The sequence below is a fragment of the Grampus griseus genome (genome assembly GCF_964374135.1).
Source record: "Grampus griseus genome assembly, chromosome: 1".
Taxonomy (NCBI): Eukaryota; Metazoa; Chordata; class Mammalia; order Artiodactyla; family Delphinidae; genus Grampus; species Grampus griseus.
This window is the reverse complement of record NC_139017.1, coordinates 21,662,336-21,680,416: the sequence shown is the minus strand read 5'-3', so window position 1 is coordinate 21,680,416 and position 18,081 is coordinate 21,662,336. Positions and strand designations below refer to the sequence as shown.

General features: G+C 39.3%; 1 protein-coding gene and 1 pseudogene across 3 annotated transcripts in view; both read left to right on the top strand.

Annotated features, from left to right (window-relative positions):
- NVL (nuclear VCP like) overlaps positions 1-18,081 on the top strand; it is a 97,892-nt gene that overhangs the window by 55,790 nt on the left and 24,021 nt on the right. For both annotated transcript variants that reach the window (XM_082660598.1, XM_082660599.1), the window contains exon 19: positions 12,116-12,222. In XM_082660598.1, coding sequence (XP_082516724.1) covers positions 12,116-12,222 — 107 coding nt within the window. The remainder of the gene's footprint in view (positions 1-12,115; positions 12,223-18,081) is intronic.
- On the top strand, positions 4,834-9,382 carry LOC309827968 (serine/arginine-rich splicing factor 3-like; annotated as a pseudogene). The gene is made up of 4 exons: positions 4,834-4,875; positions 8,304-8,526; positions 8,759-8,850; positions 9,197-9,382. The product of its transcript is annotated as a serine/arginine-rich splicing factor 3-like (transcript).

Genomic DNA, 18,081 nt, shown 5'->3' with positions numbered 1-18,081 from the left:
AATAAAACAGGGTAAGAGGATGGAGAATGACGGGTGTTTGGGGAGAGGAATGCTACTTTAGATATCATAGTCCGGGAAAGCTTCTTCTTCAGAAGTAATGTCAGCACGCACCCAAATAATGTGAAGTATCAAGCCATGCAAAAATCTGGGAGAAGGCATTCCAGGCAGAGAACAAACAATAAGTATAAAGGCCCTGAAGTGAGAAGTTTGGAGAACCAGCAAGAAGGCCAGTGTCTAGAGTGAAAAGAGTTGGGGGGCAGTGATGGAGAAGTGCAAGGGGCCTTTTAGGCCACAGAAAGGGGTGTGGATTTTATTCTGCCATGAAGGGTTTTTAAAATAAATTTATTTATTTATTTATTTTTGGGCTGCGTTGGGTCTTCGTTGCTGTGCACGGGCTTTCTTTAATTGCGGCAGGCAGGGGCTACTCTTTGTTGTGGTGTGCAGCCTTCTCATTGTGGTGGCTTCTCTTTGTTGCGGAGCATGGGCTCTAGGCATAACACGGGCTGCAGTAGCTGTGGCTCGTGGGCTCAGTAGCTGTGGCTCGCGGGCTCTAGAGCTCAGGCTCAGTAGTTGTGGTGCACAGCCTTAGTTGCTCCACGGCACGTGGGATCTTCCCGGACCACCTGTGTCCCCTGCATTGGCAGGTGGATTCTTAACCACTGCACCACCAGGGAAGTCCCATGAACGTTTTCTAAGTGGGGGAGTGAAGTGATCTGATTTTGTTTTTCTTTTTATAAAATATGTGACTTTTATTTTTACTTTGTATTTTGAAACAATTATAAATTCAAAAGAAATTAGAAAAATAATGCACAGAAGTTCCATGTACCCAGTTTAACTCAGTTGTTACATTTTACATAACTATGGTACAAAATCAAAACCAGGAAATAGACATTTGTGTAATTTGTCTATTTTGTTGCCATTTTAGCACACGTGTAGATTCATGTGATCACCACTGCAGTCAATACAGGAACTATTCCATCACCACAAAGATCTCCCTCATGCTATGCTAGTAACAACCACCTCTCTCCCACCATGTCTAACTCAAGGCAACTGCTAATCTGTTCTCCATCTCTATAATTGTGCCACTTTAAGAATTTTATATAAAAGTAATCATACAAAATGTGATCTTTTAGGTTGGCTTTATTCACCTATTCTAACGCCTTGAAATCTATTCAAATACTTGTGTGTATCAGTAGATTGTTCCTTTTCAGTACTGTGTAGTATTCTGTGGTGTGGAGGTTCTAGTTTGTTTAACCATTCTCTTCTGGGGGCATTATGATCATTTCCAGTTTTTGACTGTTTCATATAAAGCTACTCTGAACATCTACATATAGGTTCTTATGCGGACATAAGGTTTCAATTCTTTGGGATAGATGCCCAGGAGCATGATTGCTGGGTCGTATGTTAAGTATACGTTCAGTTTTTTAAAGAGGTTGTCAAAGTCTTCCTGAGTGGCTATAATTTCTATCAGTAATACTAAGGGAGATTCAGTTTCTTTGCATCTTTGCTGGTATTTTGTATTGTCACTGTTTTTATTTTACCTTTTCCAAGAGATGTATAGTGATATCTCATCATGGTTTTATTTGTATTTCTCTGATGGCCGATAAGAACTTCTTTTCATGTGTTTCTTTACCATCCTTATATCTTCTTCAGTGAATTGTCTCTTTGTGTCCTTTGCCCATTTTCTAAAATTGGAATGTGTATTCTTTTTTATTGTTGAGTTTTGAGAGTTCTGTATATATTCTAGATGTGAGTCCTTTGTCAGATACGTAATTTGCAACTTTTTGTCCCAGTCTGCATCTTGTCTTTTCATCTTCTTAATCACAGAGATCCAAATTATTAATATTTCCTTTTATTTTAAATAAAATAATAAATAATTTAAATAATTTAAGGTTATTTCCTTAAGAACTGAGGTGTCTTCAGTTCTAAAGTATCTCTAAAGGGGGTGAAAATAAATCCATCCCATTTTCTTTACTTAAAACTCATCAAATCAACTATACTCCAGTAAAAAAAAATTTTAATTAAAAAAAAAACTCATCAGTGATAATAACTGGAGTTCATGGAGCCTTGCTAAATAAATGCTAAGCACTTTGTTAACACATTTTTGACCAGATGTATTATGGCCACAGGCAGCAGTTTCTGCAAAAATCCCCCAGTCAGTAATGTGTTAAGTGTTCACCTTGTTAAACCTCACAAAAACCCTGTGAGGAAAGTACCATGATGTATATACTTACTGTTGCAAAAGTTAACTTATTTTAATTTAATTAAATTAGGTTAAATTATTTGCCCAAGTAGAACTAAGGGTGGAGCAGCAATTTGAATCTCAGTCTGCCTGAGTCCAAATAATCATAATTATCATGTGAGCACTTGTATTCCAACCAGTGCAGTGAGTGCTTCCCATATTCTGTCAGGTAATCCTCACTGTAAAGCTCACAGTAATTAGTAGATTCCAATTAGTTTGCCACCAGATAAGTTAGCAGTGGCAAAACCAAGATTTGACCCTCAGGCACCAACCAAATTATATTTTCTTTAAAGCACAAGTTCATTTCCTCTACATTCTGTACCATAGTCACCTCTGCATACTGAAGTTTGTTTTGTTATGTCTCAGATTTTGAACAGTGTTTGTTTTGTGTGACACGGCTGTGGTAAATTGACAAACTCCGTAAGAGAATGGCCATAATAAGCCGTGAGGTTGTGGATCCAGTTGGTGAATGGCATGAAAAAGAAAAACCCACACAGGGAGATATCAGTTAAACATCAAATGACACCGAAAAGCTGGGCTTCCCTGGTGGCGCAGTGGTTGAGAGTCCGCCTGCCGATGCAGGGGACACGGGTTCGTGCCCCGGTCTGGGAAGATCCCACATGCCGCAAAGCGGCTGGGCCCGTGAGCCATGGCCGCTGAGCCTGCGCGTCCGGAGCCTGTGCTCCGCAACAGGAGAGGCCACAGCAGTGAGAGGACCGCGTACCGCAAAACAAAACAAAAGAAAACAAAACAAAAAAAACCAAATGACACCGAAAAGCTTATAACAAAAACTGTTGGTCCTCTGTGTCCCCCAGCCCCCATCCCAGAGGCTTCTACTTGTAAAATCCTTGAGCTATTTTTTTTTTTGCTGTATTTCCTCCATATTTTCAAATAATGTGCTCATACTGCTATGTCTTATCAATTTCACACACTACCCATTAACTTCTTTTCAATGAATGAAGATTCATTATCTTACATTCACCCTTTCTCCACACACATAGCCCAGCCCACCATCACTGCCACACCATGCCCACCATCTGTTCTCGCCACTCCAGCCTCCCAATATTATAATATAGATTTATTATAACTTCTGGTTAAATCACTAGTCAACACTTACATTACCATGACTTTGAAAAAATCTCTCTCTGCTGACCCAAGAATCACAGGATGATTAGGTTTCCTTCTCCTAAAACCTTTTTTATTCTTAGATTTAGTAACCCTCATTTTTTTCTTTTGCTTTGTTTTCTGTGTTCCCATTCTTCATCAACTATGTTATACATCAGTCAGTATTATTTATCTAGATGATGTATCAATTCCATTTGACGTTTTGTTTGCTTTTGGAGGTCTCCCTTCTGGAGCTTTCTGTCATGCTCCAGTCTGGACTGGTGCCATCTAGGTCTGTGATATAAATGGCTGTCATTTCAGGACTTCCCTTTCCTGCTTTCCTTTGTTTTGCACTGTTTCTGATCTTATGTTTGTCTCTTGCTTTACTCTTAAATTTTGCTAGAGCTTATCTTTCAGTGGCTTTCTTAAGAAAGGTCATGTAGGAGGTAAATTTTTTTTGAATTCTTATATATGTGAAAATATCTTTATTCTAGTCTCATTATTGATTGGTAGCCTGGCTGGATATAGAATTTTGAGTTGAAAATTTTGTTTTTTGGAATTTGTAGGCATTGCTTTTTCTCTTTTAAAAGTTCTAGGTCATTCTGATCCTTTTTATGTGACTTTTTTGTTTGTTTCACTTGTATGCATCGCACTTGGTGGGTTTTAAACCTCTTGAATTGATCTACTAAAGTTCTTCTTTTCACCTATTTTCCATCTCTTTATCCTTTTTCCCTGATTTTTGAGGTACTGATTTTTAGGAAGTAAATTAAAATCCTGTCCTCTCACCATTCTACCTCTGGTTGTTCTGAGAAACTGTGACAGCCTTCTTCTAACTTGTGGTATACCAAAGTCCATACCCTCTTCTGGAAATAAACCAGTTCCCTGTGCTCAACCAAAGGAGATGGAGCTCCTGGTGCAAATTACATCTTGAGCACAGATGCCCTAAATTTAACTCTCCTGTACACATCTTTGCATTGCATTCTTCAGATACCAAGTCCTGTAAAGGATGTTTTCATTTGAGGAACAGTTCCCACTTAACCCCTGTCTAGCTGGTTAAAAACACTCCTGAGCAGCACGCATAGGTTATGGAACCCAGATGGCCACACTAGCTTATTACTTTTTCTTCTATTGAGTAGGTGTCTATTTCTTACCAGTAGCAATTCAGTATCTAGAATGAGTTTCTGCTCTCCATGTATGGTGCAGTCCAAAAAATAAATAAGTAAATTATGATGTGTAAGCTTCTTCTAGGCAAGGAGTAAGTCTGCAGTCTTATATTTGAGAGAGAGCTTCAAGTTCAGGGTTTCTACCTATTGTACGCCCACAGTTATTTGTCAGATGAAAGAGTGGGTGACTTAAAAGAAGATACTGATTTTATTATAGTAAGATATTCAGCCACTTAAGTACCAAGTCAAATGCAATGCTCCCTTACCTATTTATTCTGAATGGCCTTGGATTATGGTTGAATGCTTCTTGAAGGCAGTTGAACAATGACTTGGTGCCATGGTCAAGCCAGTATATCTTGCCCTTTGGTAAGTACTGCCCTTATAAAATTAACATAGGCCCTGGCATTACTTCTGCTGATATACAGGTACCCTGGTGCATCCTAGAACTCAGTAAATATTTGTTTATGAATCATAAGAAGAGATCTACTTCTGATTCATGAAGGCTGTCTGATCTTATAATAACTTTTATTTCACTGGACATACTGATAATCTCTTCAGTCTGAGGATCTAATTTAAAAAAAACAGCTTTATTTAGATATGTGGTGTACCATAAATTTTCCCCGTTTTAAGTATACAATTCAGTGGTTTTGTGTATATTTACAGAGTTGTGCAGCCATACCAATAATCTAATTTTAGAACATTTCCATCACCCTAAGAAGAAAATCTGTGTCTGTTAGCAGTCACTCCCTATTCTTCCCCCACTGCCAGCCCTAGGCAACCATTAGTCTACTTACTGTCTCTGTAGATTTCCGTATTCTGGATATTTTATGTAAGTGGAATCATACAGTATTTGGGCTATTGTATCTAGCTTCTTTCACTCAGCATGCCTTCAAGTTTCATCCATGTTATAGAATGTATCAATACTTCATTCCTTTTTATTGCTGGATAATATTCCAGTGTATGGATATACCACATACTATTTATTCACCAGTTGATGGACATTTAGGTTGTTTGTACTTTTTAGCTATTATGATAATGCTGCTATGAACATTCATGTACAAGTTTTTGTTTGGATATATGTTATAATTTATCTTAGGCAGATACCCAAGAGTGGAATTGCTGGGTCATACGGTAACTCTATGTTTACCATTTCGAGAAACTGCCAAATTCTTTTCCAAAATGTCTGAATTGTTTTATATTCGCACTAGTAATTGTGACAAGGCAGTGTATGAGGCTTCCAGTTTCTCCACATCCTCACCAACACCTGTTATCGTCTTTTTTATTATAGCCATGTAGTAGATGTGAGGAAGTATTTCATTGTAGTTTGATTTGCATTCCCCTGATAATTAATGATGCTGAACATCTTTTCTTTTGCTTGTTGGCCGTTTATATATCTTCTTTGGAGAAATGTCTGTTTGAATCCTTCCCCCAGTTTTTAATTGGGTTAATGCCTTCTTGTCATTGAGTAGTAAGAGTTCTTTATTTATTCTAGATACAAGTCCATAATCAGATATGTGATTAGCATATATATTTTCTCCCAATCTGTGAGTTTTCTGTTTACTTTCTTGATGGTATCATTTGAAGAACAAAAGTTTTAAATTGGTAAAGTTCAATTTATTTATTTCTTTTTTTAATCACATGTACTTTTGATGTCATACCTAAGAAATCACTGTGTAACCCAGGGTCATGTTTTCTTACAAGAGTTTTAAACTTTTAGTGCTCACATTTAGGTCTTTGGTCCACTTTGAGTTAATTTTTTGTATGTTGTGAAGAAGGTGTCCATTCATCCTTTTGTATGTGGATAGTCACGTGTCTCAGCATCCTTTGTTGCAAAGACTGATCTTTTCCCCATAGAATTGTCTTGGCACCATTGTTGAAAATTGAGGGTCCATTTGTAACAAAATACTGTTTTCCTAAAGTTGAAAGTTGCTACCATTAGCTCTTAAATTTTAGCGCTTTTTTGGTACTTAATAGAATAGTAGTTGCTTTTTAATCAGCAGATCTGAGGGAGAGTTCCTCCTCTTCAGGCATCGGTCTCATTTGTAAGTGAATGGATTTTGTCCTTAGATCTTTGGAATTGTTGGTGACTTCTTCATTGCAAAGATAAGAATTGTTATCTTGCCGTCTTCCACCTAAAATTCTGACACAATTAGGTAGGGAACCACTTAGGAAGTTGTAAAAATAATCTAAGTGCTGCAAGATACTTTGAACCAGGTGACACCTGGGAATGTAGAAGGAATCTGAATATACTGTGTCATACAGTTGACAGGATTTGCTAATGGATTGGATATAGATGTGGAAGAATGAAATCAAACATGACTCCAAGTTTTAGGCCTGAAAAACTGGAAGGATGAATTGCCATTAACCAAGATGGGAAGAGCAATGGTAGGGCCCTGTTTGGGGAGGTGATGGGAAAAGATCTGGATCTCAGTCTTAAATATGCCGTGTTTAAGATGCCTGTTAGTGGGCTTCCCTGGTGGCGCAGTGGTTGAGAGTCCGCCTGCCGATGCAGGGGACACAGGTTCATGCCCTGGTCCGGGAAGATCCCACATGCCACTGAGCCTGCGCGTCCGGAGCCTGTGCTCTGCAACGGGAGAGGCCACAACAGTGAGAGGCCCATGTACCGCAAAAAAAAAAAAAAAAAGATGCCTGTTAGTGAAACAGAATTGTTGAGTATGAGCCAGCTTTTCTTTGAGAAAAGATGTAATATGTAGAATTTTGTAAGAGCTTCTGGTAGAGCATAGTTTAAATCATCTAACACATATATACACACACATACTTTATGGTATATAGATTGCTCAGGATGCTTTTTACTGTAATTAAAATAAGTAAATAATTTCTTAAAATAATAAACAACAAAATACTAAATGTGATGTTGTCAGAGAATTTAAATGATTATAAAAGTCCTAAACTAAGAATACTTTCTAAGTACAATTGGGATTCTTTATATCAAGCTTTATTTTGGGGCATGCAGATCTGGTTTTAAGATCTCTGTTTGTATATTTAAGATAAAAGATGTTTTCACAGTATGGTATTGGCATAGACATAGACATATAGATCATTGGATAGTAGAATTAAAAAATGTTCCCACAAATATCTGGACAATTGATTTTTTTTTTTATAGAGCACAAAGGCAATACAGTGGAAAAAGAATAGCCTTTTCAGTAGTTGCTGGAACAGTTGGATATCCATAGGCAAGAAAAATGAACTTTAATCCCTATCGTTTACCATATGCAAAAATTAACCCAAATGAATCAAAGACCAGTGAAAACCCATAGCTATAAAACTGCTGGAAGAAAACACAGGAGAAAATTTTTTCTATCTTGGATTAAGCAAAGATTTCTTAGATGGATAAATTGAACTGCTCTTCAAAAGATGCCACTAAGAGAATACAGAGACAAACCACAGACTGAGAGAAAATACTTGCAAAGTATATTATTTCTTAAAGAATATATAATGAACTCAACGACATAACTCAAAACTCAACAACAACAAAAAAGGCATTAAAAATACGCAAAAGAATTGTACAGACACCTCACCATAGAAAGTATACAGGTGGCAAATAAACACATGAAAAGGTGCTCAACATTGTTAGTCATCAAGAAAATGCAAATTAAAGCCTCAGTGAGATATCACTGCAAACCTTAGAATGACTGACTAAAATGAAAAAGACTAACTATAGGTCATTTCATGGACGCTGGGTTTGCGAGAGCATCTGCGGGTGCCTGGCGGGAGGGGACCGGAAAGACCCAGCTGAGGGTGTGTGGATTTGAGCCTCCGCGTTTCTAGCCCAGGATCTCGAAATCCATTGTGGTTCCTGTCCATTAGACTGTAAGCTTTATGTAGGTAATCTTAGAAACAATGGTAGTGACCGAATTGGAACAAGCTTTTGGCCATTGTGGACCCATCCAAAGTGTGTGGGTTGCTAGAAACCCTTCTGGCTTTGCTTCTGTGGAATTTGAAGATCCCAGAGAGGCAGAGCTAGATGGCAGAACACTTTGTGGCGGCCGAGTAAGAGTGGAACTGTTTTTGTTTGTTTGTTTGTTTGTTTGTTGCGGTACGCGGGCCTCTCACTGCTGTGGCCTCTCCCATTTCGGAGCACAGCTCCGGACACGCAGGCTCAGCGGCCATGGCTCACGGGCCTAGCCGCTCCGCGGCATGTGGGATCCTCCCGAAACAGGGCACGAACCCGTGTCCCCTGCATCGGCAGGCGGACTCTCAACCACTGTGCCACCAGGGAAGCCCAAGAGTGGAACTGTTAAATGGTGAAAAGAGAAGTCGAAATCTTGGCCCACCTCCTTCTTGGGGTCGTCACCCTCAAGATGATGATTATTTTTATTTATTTTTGGCTGCATTGGGTCTTCGTTGCTGCAGGCAGGCTTTCTCTAGTTGGGGTGAGCAGGGGCTACTCTTTGTTGCGGTGCGCAGGCTTCTCATTGTGGCGGCTTCTCTTGCTGTGGAGCACAGGCTCTAGGCGCGCGGGCTTCAGTAGTTGTGGCACGTGGGCTCAGTAGTTGTGGCTCGCGGGCTCTAGAGTGCAGGCTTAGTAGTTGTGCTGCATGGGCTTAGTTGCTCTGCAGCATGTGGGATCCTCCTGGACCAGGGATCGAACCTGTGTCCCCTGCATTGACAGGTGGATTCTTAACCACCGCGCCACCAGGGAAGTCCCTGAAGATGATTATTGAAGGAGGAGGCCTCCCTCGCCGCAGATCCACAGATTTCCAAGACAGAGAACCTTCTCCTACAGCTGGAGCAGGTCCCTTTCTAGAGATAGGAGAAGAGAGAGAAATCGCCGTTCTGGGAGAGAAATCACAAGCCGTCCTGAACTTTCTCTAGGTCTCGTAGCCGATCTAGGTCAAATGAAAGGAAATAGAAGACCAGTTTGCAAGAGGAGGAGTGTTGTACAGGAAATAACTTCATTTGACAGGAGTATGTACAGAAAAGTCAAGTTTTGTTTGAGAATTCATAAGCTTGGTGCATTTCTTTTTTAATAAATTTATTTATTTTTGGCTGCATTGGGTCTTCGTTGCTGCGCACGGGCTTTCTCTCGCTGCAGCCAGTGGGGGCTACTCTTCGTTGTGGTGTGCAGACTTATTTCGGTGGCTTCTGTTTTGCGGAGCACTGGCTCTAGGTGCACAGGCTTCAGTAGTTGTGGCTCGCGGGCTTAGCTGCTCCGCGGCATGTGGGATCTTCCCAGACCAGGGCTCGAACTCGTGTCCCCTGCATTGGCAGGTGGATTCTTAACACTGTGCCACCAGGGAAATCCAAGCTTGGTGCATTTTTAAGATGTTTTAGCTGTTCACATTTGTCTGTCTGTTGGCACAGTGACGCATAAAGGTGTAATTCTCTGTGGTTTGAAATGGACTATATGAGGCATGTAATATCAAGAATTGTTACTTTACAATGTTCCCTTAAGCAAAATTGAATTTGCTTTGAATTTTAGTCTTGCGTAGACTGATAATAAATCTCCAACTCCTGCCCAGCTAAAGTATGGTGTTTAATATTATGGAAACAAAACTGGCAAAAATTGAGAAGACGTTTTCCATAGCTGGGATATGGTATGCAGCTGTAGTTAAGCAAGCAGTCTTTAAAACCTACTATGAACACAAGCCAGCAGGTAAAAATTAAAGCTGCACCCTTAACCTAGATTAGAGGTTTAAAAATTCCACTAGTGTTCACACTGGACAAGAGGTTGTCCAGTTGGTGTAGAATCGAAGAAGTTTCAAGAAATTAGTTTACCTTTGCTTTAGGTCAGAAGTTCCTTCTGTGATTGCTGTATATGAATACATAGCTCTTTGTAACATGATTTATTTGGAAATTTGAGACTATTTAAGATACCAGTGTCCTGCCAGTTTAAGGGTACATTGTAGAGCTGAACTTTGAGTTGCTGTGCAAGATTTTTTTTCATGCTGTCATTTGTTATATGTTTTGTGAGAATCCTTGGGATTAAAGTTTTGGTTACAAATTGTTGTTTAACCTGAAAGCCTGGTTTTCCTTGCAAAACTAAAATTTGAGCTTGGTACCAAGTCCAGGTATAACATTCCTATTGGAAGCCATACTTATATTTTCTTGTAAAGTACTTCTGAAAATAAAATATTAGCATAACTGTGTAATAGTTGAACCCACCATTACCATAGATAGTTCTTGTCCCATAGAAGGCAATTGGTTACACAAATCTTATTTTGTAAGAAACAGAGTTGCAGCTTTTGAAGTGAAGGGAGTTTTTGGTTGTCCACCTAAGTGATGATAACATTTTTAGGAGTAGAAGCCAGTTCAAAGTCCATGATATTCAGTGATCAACATTTTAAGGTAGAGCCACCTGATACATTATAATCCAAAGTTGCCCATTAAAAAAACGGCTTTTATCGTTAGCATGAAAGCTTTACACAAAGCTTTAAAAATTGCTTCCATTTTATATAATTTGAGGTGTTTCATGGGAATTCGAAGTTGATCCATCATGATGTAAAATTCACTATGTGGTTCAAATGTAACAGTGCAGAATTGAATAGGGAGGTATGCATAACCTTGCTTTTAGAAATCTAGAGGAGGTGTAATTTCAAATTTTTGTGCCATTAGATTAAATCATAATGCAGCAACAACAACAAAAGACTAACGTATTGACAAGGATATAGAGGATCTTGAACTCTCATATACTACTGCTGTTGGGAGTGTAAAATGGTACAACTCATTTGGAAAATAGCTTGTTGATTTTTTAAAGTTAAATGTACACCTACAGGGTGTTATAGCCGTACTGCTTTGCATCCCACACTTAGGTATTTACTAAAGAGAGATGAAAGCATATACAAAGACTTGTACTTGAGCGTTCATAGCAGCTCTATTTGTAGTAGTTCAAAACTAGAAACAAACCAAATGTTTGTCACCAGAAGAACTAAAAAACAAATGTGGCATACCCATACAATGGAATGCTGCTCAGCAATAAAAAAGAATTAAGTACTAATACAAATAACAACCTAGGTGAATCTCAAAATAAGTATGTTGAGTAAAAGAAAGCCAATAGTATATGCTGTATGATAAAGTACAAAGGTTTCCTGAGACCAGAATTTTGAGAACCTTTGCCCTGTAGAGTCAGGTGACCCTTAGACTTTTCGGAGACATGAGGGTGCAAGTGTTAGGCTTCAATCTGCAGTGGGAAGCGGGAGTTGAGAGAATTGAATATGTATTTTAGGAAGATACCCTTGGCAGCATTCTAAGGGGTCCCAGAGAGGGGAAGTTTAGAAATACGACCAGTTAGGAGGGCATTACATTTGGCCTTGACTTAGGGTCTAGGTAATGGGAGGCGGACTCGATAGAATTGATAGAATGTATCTCCAGTTAGAGGGAAGGGAGAAACCTGCCTGGTATGTGGAGGGGCAGGTGGGGGTCTTCATCTGAGATTGAGAATCCTGAAGGAAAAGTAGGTTTGAGGCAGGAAGGAGGCGGGTGGACTTCACTTTCTTAAGGATGAGCAGAATCTTTTAACTGTAAAAAAGTCTAAATTATCAACTTTTTCTCTTAAAAATGTACTCTTCCTGTCTCTCATGTTAATTATATTTTGTAAAAGATTCTGTTTCATTTATTTAAGCCTTTTTCCTCCCTTCGTCTCTAGATATCATTGACCCTGCAATCCTGCGCCCAGGCCGCCTGGACAAAACACTCTTTGTGGGTTTGCCACCCCCAGCAGATCGTCTCGCCATCTTAAAAACTATCACAAAAGTGAGTAAAGGAAATGGTACATTTTTGTGTATGTTTCTTGCATTTTAAATACAGAAAACTAATCATTTACGGTGCCTAATCACTGTCTTTTCTGTAGCTTTAAATATTTGCCCAGCCTATAAGATCTTTGTTACTTTAAAGGAATTGTTCTCAGAGCATATTTGAAATGGAATAGAAGCTTTTGGAGATGAAAAGTAAATAGATAATAGGCCCATTTTAAATATCCAGAGAAAAATTGAGTTTTGAAGCCACAATGTTGAATTCTATCCTCCATGTTGGTATATGCCAACTTTTAAGATGCCTGTACAGTATTGACTTTGCTCTTTTTATAAAAATCATAAGTAGTGCATACAAAATACAAAGAAGAAAGCAGATCACCCTAAATTGAACTACTGCAAAATAATCTGCATTAACATTTAGTGCAGACATCGTTCCAAACATCTTTATACACAGTGGGTTGTTGGATGGCTGGATGGTTGAGTGAATGAGGAGGAAGGGGAATAAATTTAACACATTATTTAAAGTTAAATTTATTTGAAATTTAACAGAAAACAAAACTAAAGGAATTATTAAACTTCCAAGTACACGTTTCATTTTAGATGGCATCAGTTTAATTTCTGCTCTGAAAGTTAATTAGCATTCTTATATTTCCCTTTTTCCACTTACCAGCTTTTCTTCCCTGTATATTTTTTATTTGCCCAGTGTCATCAAGTTTACATTCTGTTCTAGAGTCATATTCTTAGTTTCACATTTATATAGATACAGTACTCACAACCAGCACTTTTGCCACAGCTTTTATGTTTTGTAGTTTAGTTCATTTCGTCATTTGGTTGACTGTATTTCATCATCCGGTTTATTCCATTTATTAATAGTTTATTCAACTGTATTCCTCAAGTTCATGATTAAGAATGTCTGCCTGTTGTCGTTATAATTAAATGATATATTAGCTTTATACTTAAATGATATATTAAATGATATAATTTTTCCTTGGTCACACAGTCTTTCTGGTCTTTGTAGAAATTGCAGCATGAGTTTGGGCATTGAATGTGTTTGTAAAATGTCTGAGGTCAGTCTGATCTTTGTTTTCTCTTTGGTAGGTGACTTGCTTTTTCTGCTTGGATCCCTGAAAAATTCTTTATCTCTGAAGTTTAATAACTGAAATAAGATATGTCCCTGTCAATTTTTTGTTGTTGCTGTTGCTGGTGGTGGTGATAGTGGGGTTTTATTTTGACTAGTGAAGAACTAAAGTCTGGTGTGCCTTTTTATTTTGTAGGTGCAATTCTTCCTTCATTCCAGGGAAATGTTTCTGTGTTGTATGTATGAATACTTTTTCTGTATCATTTGTTGGATTTATTTCTTCAAGGTCACTGATTATTCTTATATTAGATACCCTTTGTCTTCTGTATCTTTTGTCTACTTGTTTTATTTTTTATTTACTTTTTAAATTAATTTATTTAATTTTATTTTTGGCTGCGTTGGGTCTTTGCTGCTGCGCACAGGCTTTCTTCAGTTGAGGCGAGCTGGGGCTACTCTTCATTGTGGTGCGCAGGCTTCTCATTGCGGTGGCCTCTCCTGCCGCGGAGCATGGGCTCCAGGTGTGTGTGTTTCAGTAGTTGTGGCACGTGGGCTCAGTAGTTGTGGCTCACGGGCTCTAGAGTGCAGGCTCAGTAGCTGTGGCGCAAGGGCTCAGCTGCTCCGCGGCCTGTGGGATCTTCCCAGACCAGGGCTCGAACCCATGTCCCCCACATTGGCAGGCAGACTCTTAACCACTGCGCCACCAGGGAAGCCCCAGTCTACTTGCTTTAATTTGTCTTTTTCTGCTGCACTCACTGTGATTAAACTTGAAGTCTTCTCTTTTTTTCCTTTTTTCCTTCCTTTCATTGGAACCCCCAAGTTCATGAAATGAACTTGATGGTTACTTCATCCATACCTTCTCTTTGTCCCAATGTAGAGTGAATGAGTTCTCTCATCACCCTCTCACTCTACCTGGAACTAGTTTTCTTACACTTCCCACATTACAATTTGAGGTCTGGTTAATTGCTTTCTGTCCACATTTTTATAGCCTGGGGGTGGGAAAGAGTGCTAAGCTGGTACTGATTTGACCATTATAAGGAAGCCTGAACTTATTCTCTTCTGAAAGAGACCCTGTGAAATGCATGATGCCTGGACCTGCTTTCTTCATGCAGAGCGTGTCTCATTCCCATGTGCTTGTGCCCCCAGTGCTGCACAGCTCCTGGGGAATGGCATACCTTGGCGTTTCTTCCTGATTCTGCTAAAATCCCGATAGTATATCTGAAGGTTTGTGTTTAGCTTTTCCCAGGGATATCTGCTCCAAAGACTGCTTCTCTCCAGATTGGAATCTTAATGGACATTCATAAGATTTTGTTAGCTTCTTTCCTCAGTGCTGCTTCCCAGGAATGGAGGCCTAATTAATAGCTACTCCAGAATGATCTCTTTCCTTGGAACCCACTTTTCAACATTTACAACATAAAGTTTACCCCCTTTCTTTATGTGGTTGCCACTGGTAAATTTTTAAACTTAACTTTTTTTTTTTAGTATTTTCTTTCTGTGTTGGCAAAGAAAGAGTCTGTGTTCCTACTTCACTGGGCCACCCTTACTTAAAAGTGCATAGAGCAGTGTTCATAACTATCTCCCGCAGGAGGGGAAACAGGAAGATAATCAGCTCTGTGGGTTAACAAGACCCCACTGCCAGCAGTATGGAAGCCAACTTGGAGAAACGTGAAAGTCAAGGTTGTAAAATGAGGCATGCCGGAACTAAGGCAGTATCGGGGGAATAGCAAAGAGGACATAGATGTGGGGACTATTTAAAGGTTTTAGTTAATAGGACATTGGATTAACTATAGAGTTAGGGGGGTAAAGCAAAAGGAAGATGATTTCTCAGCTTGAGCAGCTGAATCGATGGTGTTGTCTATCAACACAAGAGATTGAGGAATGAGGAGGTGATGTCATTTGAGTTTCAGGTGCTTGGGCACTATCCACGGGGAGACGTGTAGCAGGATGTTAGTCCTGTGGTTGGGAGTTCAGAGGAGTCCTCTGGCTGGGTTATGGTTTCACCTGTCATCAGCACATAGCTGGTGGTCAAAGCCATGAAAACACATTGCTTTAGTTCAGTGGCTCTCAACCTAGGTCAGTTTTACCATCACCAACAACCCATCTCACCCCAAGGGCAATGTCTCGGGACATTTGTTTATCACCAAGGCAGGGGAGTGATGGTGCTACTGGACATCCTACAACATACAAAACAGCCCCACAACAAAGAATTTTCCAACTCAAAATATCAATAATGCCAAAATTAAGAACCTCTTCTTTAGTTATATGTACTTGTTTCTTTGTATCATCGAGTTTGATGATGATGCATCAAGGCACTTCTCTCCCTTTCCTTGGCTCTGTCATTAGAGACTATGATAGTGAGATTCTGTTTGCTTTGGTTAATGTCTGTTTAGATCTTCCGCCCATTTTTTGTTTGGGTTGTTTGTTTTTTTGATGTTGAGCTTCATGAGCTGTCTGTATATTTTGGAGATTAATCCCTTGTCGGTTGCTTCATTTGCAAATATTTTCTCCCATTCTGAGGGTTGTCTTTTTGTTTTGTTTACAGTTTCCTTTGCTGTGCAAAAGCTTTTATGTTTAGTTAGATTTGTTTATTTTTGTTTTTGTTTCCATTACTCTAGGAGGTGGATCAAAAAAGATCTTGCTGCAATTTATGTCAAAGTGTGTTCTGCCTATGTTTTCCTCTAAGAGTTTTATAGTGTCCAGCCTTCCATTTAGGTCTTTAATCCATTTTGAGTTTACTTTTGTGTATGATGTTAGGGAGTGTTCTGATTTCATTCTTTTACATGTAGCTGTCCAGTTTTCCCAGGACCACTTATTGAAGAGACTGTCTTCTCCATTGTATATTCTTGCCTCCTTTGTCATAGATTAGGTGACCATAGGTACGTGGGTTTATCTCTGGGCTTTCTGTCCTGTTCCATGGATCTGTATTTCTGTTTTTATGCCAGTACCATATTGTTTTGATTGCTTTGGTTAACGTATGTGTGTATGTATACACACACAAGCACATTTATACAATCCTAATTTGTTTCTGTAAATTTCTTATAGTTATAATGATATAATGATGATACTTTCACACTTGTCTGTGGGAGATCACTAATTAAAGGCAAAGATTGGAGTAATAATTCATGAGGTATTTGGTGTTGAGGGCCTTAGAGATTTGGACCCAGAAGAATGACTGGCTCATTCTTCCAAACGTGTGTCATCCACTGTATGGTACTCAGCACTGTGGAACAACTTTACACTTCCTTCATCTAGAATTTCAGCGCTATTTTCTACAATTGTTAGCTCTTGGACTCAGGGGTAAAGGCCCCACTTCAAAGATAAAATTATTAGGAAAATAAGATACTAGAATATTAACCTAAATGAATGATCTTCTAGTCAGTCAACAAGTATTTATTGTAAACTAAATATATCCCTGGTTGTGTGTATACCATGGGGAGACTAAGACACGGAAGACATAGTCCTTACATATAAGGAGCTTTTCTTCTAGATGAAAAGATAATATGAATGTTTCTAAAACAACAACAGGCATATTAATTCATTCCTTAGAAAGGGAGAAAAATGAAGGCAACTGTAACCTAGAGATTTCAACTATATAAAGAAATATAAAGAAAAAAGTCAAGAAGAAAACATAGCAAAATATGAACAGTGCTTGCCTCTTGGGGATGGGCTTACAGGTTACTTCTTCTGCCTTCTCAGTGCCCTCCAGTCAGAGACCAGGAACACACTTGGAGTTGAACAAGCAGGGCTTGTTTCTCTTTGAAGTGAGGGAGGACCCGCACCACAGAGAACTGTAGGAGTGGGGTGTCTCAGTAAGAGGATGTTAGAAAGGACTTCAGTGATGTGTGTTTGTGTTAGGTTTGGGAAGAGTTTAAGGGGTTTTGCTCTGAATTGCTTTCAAAAACCAGGCATTATTCTGTGATTGAGGGTCTTAATAAATCTTACCAAGAAGGAAGGCTAGACCAAGGCTAAGGCTGTGATTGGGAAAGAAGCAGCTGTCATTTACATTAGCCGGGACAGGCAATGTTTGACCATTCTGTGGTTTGGACAGTGTTTATGTTTTATCTGTGTTCAGACATGATTATGCAGGAATCTTGTTTTTCCCTTGATCCATCCTGGTCATGGAGTGGCCTTCTCTGATGTTGATGTTCTGTGAAATTGTTTATATTCAACAGGAGAGCAGCACTGCCTAGCTGTGAGGGCCCAGCCAGCTCGTAGCAACACCAAAGCCCACTTGCTGGATGTCAGGGCCTGCTTGTCTCTGTCTCAGTGGCTTTATATTTCCAAATTTTCTATCATGAGCATATATGCATATAGCGGGGGGAGGGGTACGGAGAATGTTTTGTGGTTTTTTTTTTTTAAACAAAAACATAAATGTTGAGGTTAAGGAGGAAGGGCCTAGAATTAGATAGAAAGGCCCTTTGGGCAGCCTCCATGCACAAAGTTGTGACTATAGAAAGAAAAGAAACCAGAAAAAGACATTTTGATAAAAATCTATTTGACTTTAAAAGCAACTTTTGTGAGACTGTGGTTTAGACTGTTATATAGTCAGTTCTCAGCATCTGTCTATGCTAAAGGCAAAGGAGGGCTTTTGGCTGTTTAGACTATTTTTGCAGCGGTTATGGGCGTGTCATGTTCTCAGACCCGCTCCAGAGGAAGGGGCCAACACAGGCCTGAGTGACGGTGCACTTGCTGTTGCCCTCTGAGGAGAGCTGCTTGCACTGCATTTCACATCCTTATCTTACTTTTTCAAACCTCCAGAGGCCTTGAATGTTTTTGCTTAAAGAT